At 42.6% G+C, this 10,000-nt stretch overlaps 1 protein-coding gene across 8 annotated transcripts in view; it reads right to left on the minus strand.

Moving 5' to 3' along the window:
• thrb (thyroid hormone receptor beta) overlaps positions 1-10,000 on the minus strand; it is a 74,515-nt gene that overhangs the window by 19,930 nt on the left and 44,585 nt on the right. For 5 of the 8 annotated variants that reach the window (XM_034545002.1, XM_034544999.1, XM_034545004.1 and 2 more), the window contains 2 exons: positions 4,132-4,204; positions 3,105-3,155 (listed from right to left, as the gene is read on the minus strand). In XM_034545002.1, the coding sequence (XP_034400893.1) occupies positions 3,105-3,155; positions 4,132-4,138 (58 nt within the window). In that variant the 5' untranslated portion in view covers positions 4,139-4,204. Of the gene's footprint in view, positions 1-3,104; positions 3,156-4,131; positions 4,205-9,649; positions 9,668-10,000 lie in introns of those variants that run through there. The other 3 variants (XM_034545003.1, XM_034545001.1, XM_034545005.1) reach the window with 2 other exon arrangements.

Consider the following 10,000-nt stretch of genomic DNA (forward strand, 5'->3'; position numbering starts at 1 on the left):
AATCTTCTCTTACAAAAAGGTCCACGCGCATAGTTTGCCCTTTATGTTACACATGGAGCGCAACGTGTACAGTTTGGGGACACATTTTCAATTCGTTGTAATAGTTTCTAGTTTGAATGTTTCTGGTGCATATGAATGTGTATTTGCATTTCATTTTTTAAAGATTTCATATTAATATGAAAATTGAGATTGTAACTATTTACACTTCACTGACACAATGACACGTGAGTCCATATGTTCTGTTCTCGACGTGCCACATGAAGCACACGTGAAACCTGCTGCTTGTGGTTTCACTCGTATTATTGAATAAAAACACCCCAAAAAAAGTCTCCAGTAAGTCCAGAGGTTGGCGGGTGGTATTTTTGTGATGTTTTACCAAGTCTATTAAAGTATTAAGTTTGCAGTAAAAAAAAATATATATAAAAAATAAAATATAAAAATCCAGAATATGTCCCGTAATTTTTGTTTTGAAAGGTTTCTAGCTTGTAAACAAAAACAACTAAAAACTAATTCTTCAACAAGTAACTTTGGCTCAACGCTGCTTTTGTTCACCGGCTTGACCTCATCCAGAAGTCTGCAGACTTAACCTCATTGAACAAGACTTCTGGATGCAAACCTCATTGAACAAGACTTCTGGAGGCAAACATCACTGAACAAGACTTCAGGAGGCAAACCTCATTGAACAAGACTTCTGGAGGCACACGTCATTGAACAAGACTTCTGGAGGCAAACCTCATTGAACAAGACTTCTGGAGGCACACATCATTGAACAAGACTTCTGGAGGCACACGTCATTGAACAAGACTTCTGGAGGCAAATATCATTGAACAAGACTTCTGGAGGCACACGTCATTGAACAAGACTTCTGGAGGCAAATATCATTGAACAAGACTTCTGGAGGCACACGTCATTGAACAAGACTTCTGGAGGCACACGTCATTGAACAAGACTTCTGGAGGCAAACATCATTGAAAAAGACTTCTGGAGGCACACGTCATTGAACAAGACTTCTGGAGGCAAATATCATTGAACAAGACTTCTGGAGGCACACGTCATTGAACAAGACTTCTGGAGGCACACGTCATTGAACAAGACTTCTGGAGGCACACATCATTGAACAAGACTTCTGGAGGCAAACATCATTGAACAAGACTTCTGGAGGCACACGTCATTGAACAAGACTTCTGGAGGCAAACATCATTGAACGAGATTTCTCCGGAGACTCAGAATTCAATTCAGACTGAAACACCAAAACAAAGTTGACAAAGAGCGCTCCGATACGCCGAGTGTCAAACAATCGGTGTCGTGCGACGTAGAAGTTCTGAAGCACCAAATACGATGACGCTAAAGTCAGGACCAAGAAGGACATCACCGAGCGGACATGTTGGATTACGCAGCTCGGTTTGAATTTGTGATTTTGTGACCGCGTCTCCTTTAGCTGAGACAGACTGTGGAGATGATGTCATCGAGAGATAAATGCCAGCTGCTCCAGAGACGCTGATGAGCAGCAAAGCAGCAAGAAAACTGCATTTTTACACCGTGCAGTCCATTGAAGATGCAATCAACACAAAAGGTAATTACTTCGTTATCAAATGCTGATCTCCGGTACGCGCACACGAAAACACAGACGCACACACGGTGCCCAGTGTAGATGGGATGGATTTGTCTTTTTAAAAAAGGTACGTTAAGCCCAGCTACTGTTGTAAGTGGACAATCCCTCCGGAAGCTCATCTGTGAACACACTGAGCATGTGTTATTTATAGTGGCAGCTCCATTAATAAATCAAATCGGTCATGGAGCGATTTGATAAAAACTCCTTTGCTCAAGGTTCACCAAAGCGTTTTGTACCTGATCTTCTGCATCGTGACGCAAATGCATTTGGTGCTCGTGTCAAAAACCTCAGTATTCCAGAGACATCTGGCCATATTGACTCCACCTCCACCTCCACCTCCACCTCCACTGAGCCGCTGCCCACTGAGCTGCTGGTGCACTCTGACGCTCAGCCTTGTTCTCAGTACCTCTGGCTGTCTGGTAAGCTCTTTCCTCACGAAATATGTGAATGATTGCGCGCTATTTAAAGTCAGTTTCAATGAGCGTACGGTACAGATCACACAAAAGAGGTATTCTCCAGGAGGAGCAGAGAAAATGTCGTCAAAGACCAGTGGATCTCCGTACTGTCGACATTTATTAAGTCAATTACCTCAAAGTCACATCTAAGTCGGTGCGTTTGTCCTTCCGATCTATCGCAAGGAGCTAAAAAGGAGAAGACGTGACAGAGACACAAAGTGGAAAGTGCCATCAAGAAAATGTAATTTGTACAATTTCCTTGTGCACCCACCAGACATGCCCCCAATATAAATACTTTTTAGCAACCCTCTAAAACTCAACAAAAGGCAAGCAGGGGAATTTGAATTGAGGCCATTTTAAAAGTCATCTCTTTTTTTTTTTGTGTCAACAGCCGTCACACGAGGACCAGAAATAAATATCGAGTCCATTCGCAGCAGCCCAGACCTCCATGAAAAAGGCCATACGAAGCTGGAACGACACTGACTGAAGTGTCCTTGAATGCAAACAGCAATCAGTGCAGAGTAGATTCAGAATGAGGAGAGCAGAGATAGCGGGGGAGGTGGAAAGTTTCCACTGCATGCGCACAGGCCCATTAGTGATTATGTGGCAAAGCAAAAGAGTTAGTTGGTAAAATACTATTAAAGTCAAGGGACTTCAGGCTATCCTGTGATGCTTTTTTAAATCAGGTTTATCTATTTATTTCCTAACCGTTGCCGTGCAAAATGCACTACAAATGAGCATTTTCAGACAGAGTTTGAATACAGTTATATTCAGACAGACAGCATGAGAAAACATTGGAGCGTGTCAACATGTTCCAGTGGAAAAAAACCAAAATATATAAGTATGAACCTAGAAATGAGAAGAAGAAAAAAGGCATTTCACAACATTTAAAAAGCAAAATCTGAAAGAGGGTTAAAATGGGGAAACAGCGTCTGAGTTTTTAGTGGAAAGCTCGAGCACAGATTCGAGTTCTCCAAAGCTCACCCAGACTGACAGAGAGGAGGAAAAGCAGTGCTGAGAGGGAGGATAAATATTACCATTTTGAATGGCCTCATCTTTCCAGCCGGGGGAGCAATTTTCTGCTGGCTCTAAAATAGATGGGAGAGGCACTTTAAAAAAAAAAAAAGAGAGAGAGAGAGAGACGCTACTTGCTCAGTGAAACAGATGAGAGAGGCAGACTGACACTCCTCTCTTCACATCAAATTTAAAAAAAAAAGGTATTCAACAATCAGACGCTAATAACACAGCAGGTTAAAGTGAACTAAGCATCAGAAACATCACTTTGTCAACAGTATGTTGTTGTTACAGCGAATCAGGGTGTCGGGTTCATATCCTCATGTAAGCTTGAGTCGCTTCACTACGCTGAGGTCAATAGCATATGCGACGGCTCAGCGAGGTCACCGGGACCGGCTAAATCCACAGGTCACGGCAAATTCGCCCCCGTACAGTAAATATGTTACGTGAGCAAATGCACACAGGGGGGGGGGGGGGGGGGGGGGGGGGGGGGGGGCAGGAACAGGTACGTCTCATGGTTTTACGAGCCAGGGGGTCCTTTAAACTGATTTCCACTTGTGCGAAGGGGAGTCTACTTTCCCCAGAGTGCCCAGAATGAGTTGCAATTCATGGTTTAAGCGGTTGGAAAATGAGGTAAAGTGGCTTTAAAAGTCTCAAATCATTAAGCGATTAAAGAAAAGAAACACTTAATATCTATTCAGTAAAAAATATTGTGGCAAACTATAACTCTTGAGACATCTATTTTGGCTTAAAATACTATGTTCTAAAAAAGGGAGACATTTGATTTAAAACTGATTTTAACTTCCCTCACGTGAAAGGATTTTTTTTTTTAGATTAAATGCATTTGAGTTCAACTTCAGAACCCCCCCCCCCCCCCAAAAAAGATGAGCTGCTGGTTTAGACCGGACCTCAGTTTTAGTGTCTTCTCTAGCCTGACAGGGATCTAATTCTGGGGAGACAGTCACATTTAGGTTTCTATACTATACCATACATCTTAATTGGAATACACCTGGGGGAATGAGGGCTGTGAGTGTGTGTCTGACATCTTACCTGACATACTGGTGGGGTTCAAGGCCAAGACGTCATCCTCAGAGCCTCCTCAGACATCTGGGTACCTACCTAGCTGAACACAGAGCCAAGAAACCATCAATAGCCGGCAACGCTTCAATCTCAAATCTTGAAATTAGGCATTTTGTACTCACAGCTTTTCCATCCCCACTGTGCCATTTTAACAAACAACTAAAGATGTGTGCGTGTGCGTGTGTGTGTGAGAGAGGAGATACAAAGTGCCACTAATTGGATGCTTCAGCTTGATGAAACGGGTCAAACGATGAGGTTGACGCCTCTGTTTGCATCTCACAGAACATTCAAGGGTGCAGATATTTCTGTGACGTTAATCAAAAGGCAGTCTTATGGCTGGTTATGGAGGACATCTAGTGGTCAAACATGGAAAACCAGTTTACGTAACCTCACAATTGTTTTGGAAATGATAAATCTGAGGCGTTGATTGCAGCCTTGTTATTGTCAACGCACACAATGTGTTCATCTTTAATCACGCAGCTGATTTGAGGCTAAGCCGAGTGTCTCGCAGTGACTCATGATCTGGAAGACACACCCACACACACACACACACAGCTGGAGCATGTATGGAGTACATCATAAAACATAAATCATTTTCCTGATAGGAAACACATTCTTACCGAGTGCGATTACGTGCACACCACTACGTTGGGGTCGATTTGACCTCCTCAACCTCAACATCATTTGTCTCCTCAATAAGACCAGTGGAGGAAGAGGACACACAAGACTACAACTTTAATTTTAGTAGCCAACTGGAGCCAATTGTTGGTCAAATATCAGCTGCCATTTAGCAGAGGGGGGTAAACTGACTGACTTTTAGAGTGCAACCTCAGTGGAGACTTTTTCTTTGCGCCAATTGCAAGGTTAAATAGTAGAAAGTCAACATTCAGGTTGCAAAGTAATCTAGAAATGTGCACTTTGCAGGGCTCCATTGTGCCATTCTCACGAAGATGAAAATGGTCGAAACCAACATCGTCCCAGACTTAACATCCCGTACGAAGAGGAAGAGCAGAGCGGCATCGGAGAGCCTGTGGAAACGTTGGGTTTGAACACCGGGGACAGAAAGCAGACCTCTGTGAGATCCCCCAGAATACCTTTCAAGACACACCCCACTGACAAATGCTAATGTCACAGATGGGGTTAGTCTCTGTATATCTGGACCGGATGTACAGGAATAAGACGACTCTGCATTAAAACAATGCAGGTCCTAAAACTCTTGGGACTGCTCTTTTAAAAATTCTATTCCCTTTCTAAAATAAAATAGTTCAGTTACACAAGGCGTACACTTCAGGGAACATCATTTGAGGAAAGTCTCTTTCGGCTATATAGCTCCAAGGCTTTTCCTCGGCTGCGGCAGGACATAAAATCCAGATCGTCAGCATTTTTCCATCACGTTGAATCTAGTTACGACAAAAAAAGGCCCGAGAACCATTTCATGACAAGAAAAAAAAGGGACAAAATTAAAGCTGTCCTATAATCAGATTTCTTTCTCACTGCAACATTTAAAAACATTTAACACCCCAAGTCTTTACGGTTACATTCAATCACACTACAGAGCTGCAGAGGAACAGATAACAATCCAAAGACACAAACCTCATGCAATGAAGACGTGAAGTAACCTCATAGCGAGTCTTTACCCGCTCCTTTAAATATTACGATGATCAACCGTTTACGCAAACCAACAACCGACTTCCATTTTCTTTTTTAACTTATAAAATCTCTCAGTCAACAGCTCTCCTAATTCCTCTGCACTGGAAGAACAGCTGGCTTGAAAAAAAAAAAAAAAAAAAAGCATTACAGGAAACTATGATTCGGGTTGCTGCTTTTTCACCCCCAGAAAACATTTATTATCCAGACAACAGCTGGGGGAGGCCCGGAAGCTGCTTCATCCAGTCAACAGGTTCTCTAATGAGGCCACAGACGGACGGATGCTCAAAAGATTTTCTGTCTGGAACAAATCTGAAGATATAACACATATACAGACAGAAGAGAAAAAATGATTGCGGGTCATAGTGAAACTCCTCACAGGGACATTTCTTCTTCTTTTTTTTTTTTATCAGTAAGCCCATATCTATATCATCTATTGACTCAACGGGTTGCCTGGAGGAAAACAGTTGGGCCGGATGCTGAGGGGAAATGAGCGTCTCCTGATTGTTGGCTCCCCTAATTTTAATTGTTGCTTCATGGGAGGGAGTCAAAGTTTTGTCCCCTAAAAAATTACATTCCCATACAAGTAAATTGCATTCTCAATTTCGATTTGGAGGGAAACGGTTTTGACGGTGGTTAACTTTGTGAGAAGAGAAAAAAAACAACAACTAGAGAATGAACTCAACAGAGCTACTTGATTTGGTTTCGTAAAAAAAAAGATAATGGCTTAAAATAAGTCTTGTTAGGGAACTTAAGTTACGTACATAATGTTTAAATAAGTCAACATCACGGACCGGGCAGATTTAAGACTGTGAATTCCTATTTGAAAGTATTTTTCAACATTATGTTTTTTTTTTCTTCAATTATTTCTGAGAACTCAGGATTCATTTATTTCAGTTAAAGATTTTTCAACAGACATGAACTTATATTGGACGATTCCTCAAAACCCAAATCAGCGTAATAAAGAATTTGGTAATGGGAAATTAGGGTTACGATGAGATAAAATAAAAAATCAATAACCTTGGAAAGAGCAATCTCAACACAAGGTCCAGGTTACTCGATCGTAGTTATGCATTAAACCACATGGTCACGGTGTGGCTGAGGTTGAGGTTCAATATAACCGTTACTTTTAATAAAAAAGGCAAATGAAGTAATACAAATGAAGTGGGCTGCGTCAGGTGGCTTTAGATCCTCCCTTCCCCAGTTGCCTTTGCTATGGTGTGCTCTCGGTGGCGCACACAACTGATATCTTAAGTCAGGTGAACGTGCCTTCGGAAAAAATGCTGCTTGGGAGTAATAGTCGGCTTCTCTGCTTGCGTTTTAAATTCGGTAAAGTCTTTAACCTTTGAGGGCAGAACACTGATGATTGAAGGAGAGCTTCACGCCCACACAGGCCTTGGAAGCACCGCTTGGACCAACAGCCACACAATGATGGAAATTAACGGGATTCCTTTACTTCCTGAACCTTCGGTGCCCGTCCAACCTTCTCACAGTCTATTTTAAATAAATCTGTACCGGCGCTAAAATAGCTTTGTGTAGATGTAGCTAAGTTTGGAGGTAAAACAGTCAACAGTCACACCTACGATATGTGTTCACAGGGAGGCATTCCAGGACAAATCCTTCAGAGAGGAGATCCACAGATGGCAATTTACGTTGGAAGGGGGCGACAAATCATGCAGCCGAGTGCTTTTGGTGGCTCTCTAATTGCCATTTCTGCACATTAGTGTCCCAAATAAACAAAAGTGACGATAATGGACTTCCACCGCAGGCGTGAATTAGCTCCAGTGGAAATGAGGGGGGGTCACTCCAGTCCACCCCGTTTCCCTTTTGCATCCAGATTTTGCCTCCTCCAATTTCCCCCGATTTTTGTTGTTGTTGTTCGTTTGTGTGGCTGGTGCATGATAACAATATCCAACATTTGTTATCTTTTCAAGTAAAGGCAGACGTACTCCGTCAGATTTATAGAAACCCTGCAGGGGGTTTCCTCCCCGTCGTTGACAACACAGGAACGTTGCTCCAGGCGTAGAGATGTGGTGCGTCTCACATTTTGTCTGCTTGTTCTGTATGTGCACATATTGATTTTTTATTTTTTTTTTACCCTCGACTTTCCTGGAACAGCCGGGAGCTCAAATGGAGTCCTGATACAACCAGCTTTTTTTTTTTAAATTGATGAGAAAGTGCTGAGCAATTTTTACTGCAGCCTGCTGTCCGTCGCCGTAAAAGTGACATGTCACGGGGTGTGTGTGTGTGTGTGTGTGTGTGTGCATGTATGCCGAAAAGCTAACATGCAGCCGCCTTCAAGCCGGCCTTGGTTAAACATCAGAATACTGCTGCCTTTCTGTTCATAGACGACAGCGGCAGATTTTATATATTCTTTTTTGCTTCATCTGATTTGGATGATAGTCTGAGTGAGAGTGAGTGAATGAATGAATGTACGGGGAGCCAGCGGGGATAAAGATTAAGAAAAGGCAAAAGCCAAAAACACTGAGAGAGTCATTTTAATAGTATTGTCTCAAGACGTTAGTGACTCAGTTTGACACGGACTGTCCTTGACACCGACGATGTAAAACACTTCCACTTCAGAGACTCAAGGGGTCACCAAAGCTGCCAAGTTTCAGATTTGTACTGGCAGCAACTTTCCACTTAAGGCCGGCTGTCTCACGCAGATTCTTTTTTGTTGTTTTTTTTTTTTGCAACAACTGCAGTAAAATCAAAACCTTTTGATCTGCAGTCAGAGAGTAAATCCCTATTTCCCGCTCTCCGTTTCCTTCACAACTGCAAACACTTAACAGACTGTGTGTGCTTGGAGGTCAGGTCACCTTGTGGCGGCGTGTTTGCGTGCCTCCTGTCTGGAGACGGCGCTGCTCTCTTATGCGAGCACTTCCTCCTTCTGCACCGGGACCTTTTTTTTTTTTTTTTTTTTTTTTTCTCTCCGCCACAACAACTACCACCACATCCTGGCGCGACGCGAGAACACTGTGTACTAAAAAGGTGCTGCTGTGCCACATGAAACAAGACAGGATGACACAGAAATGTGAACTCGCCAGCACGGCCCTCGTCAAATGTTTTTACGGTGCTTACCGCCGCCACAGAGAAAGCAAGACGCACATACGGTTGATGCTTTGCAGTATGGGGCGAATATCACAAAGTATATACAAATTATTACCGACTGAATTACACTTTTTTTTAAAAAGCTATGAGATCATGTGCGGATGGGAAAAACAAATGGCATACAGATTTTGACAGCTTTGGCAGTCATTCAAAATGTTTGGTTTTGAAATGCTGTGACACAACTACACACACGCCTTCCAGTGGAATCATGACAAACATGTGTTGCAAAAACACACACAGTAGTTTGTATTTAAAAAAAAAAGTGTTAGAGGTAAGGAAGGAAAAGGGGAAAATAGGCTCCTGATGGAGTACATGCTGTATTTTTTGTCACAGTGGTGGGTCTCAGGTGAAGGATGCTCTGAATCCCTCTTTTGTCTTAGCGTTCAGATGTACTCGACCACTCCGGTGTATAAACATACAGGAGAAGACGATCAGCTGACTCCTGATCTGTTGCCAACATGAATGAGGGCAACAGATCTTTGAAAGGGGAAGCGCAGCAATACGTCAAGTCATCAAAATGGGGCCGAAGCTCGAGGCATGAAAGACTGACAGTCTGACATTAAGGTAATAAAAAACACATTTGTATCAACATCCCCCCCAACTTTCAAACTAGGAGAGCGTTCATCCCTGACTAATGTATTGTTTAGCTTTGACCAGAGAGCATTGTGTAAACCAGCCACGCTGAGAAAGAGGCCGACAGATGACTGGATCAAAAGGTTTTTACACTCACCGCGACATCATCCAACATCTTCAAACAGATTCTTAGTGAACCCATTTCTTGTAAATCTTCTACCAATTAAAAAGGAGGAGCATAAACTTATGCGATGCATAAACAGGGTTTCCCACACATCGATCGTTCCATCCCAAAACACTTTCAGAACTTCGCACACTGAAAGTTGGGCCAACTTCTGCAATAAGTCTTTAAATCTTAGAAATTGAAAACTTAACATTTCCACTATGTGGTCAAATGTGAAGACGCCTGTTGCGACACCCGAGTGTATTCTACGTCATGTAATAAAGTTACTCAGAGAGGTCCGTGGTGATTATTACCACAAGTCAGTCTGAGCTCTGAGGGGAAAAA

The sequence above is a fragment of the Cyclopterus lumpus genome, chromosome 11 (assembly GCF_009769545.1).
Source record: "Cyclopterus lumpus isolate fCycLum1 chromosome 11, fCycLum1.pri, whole genome shotgun sequence".
NCBI classification, from domain to species: Eukaryota; Metazoa; Chordata; class Actinopteri; order Perciformes; family Cyclopteridae; genus Cyclopterus; species Cyclopterus lumpus.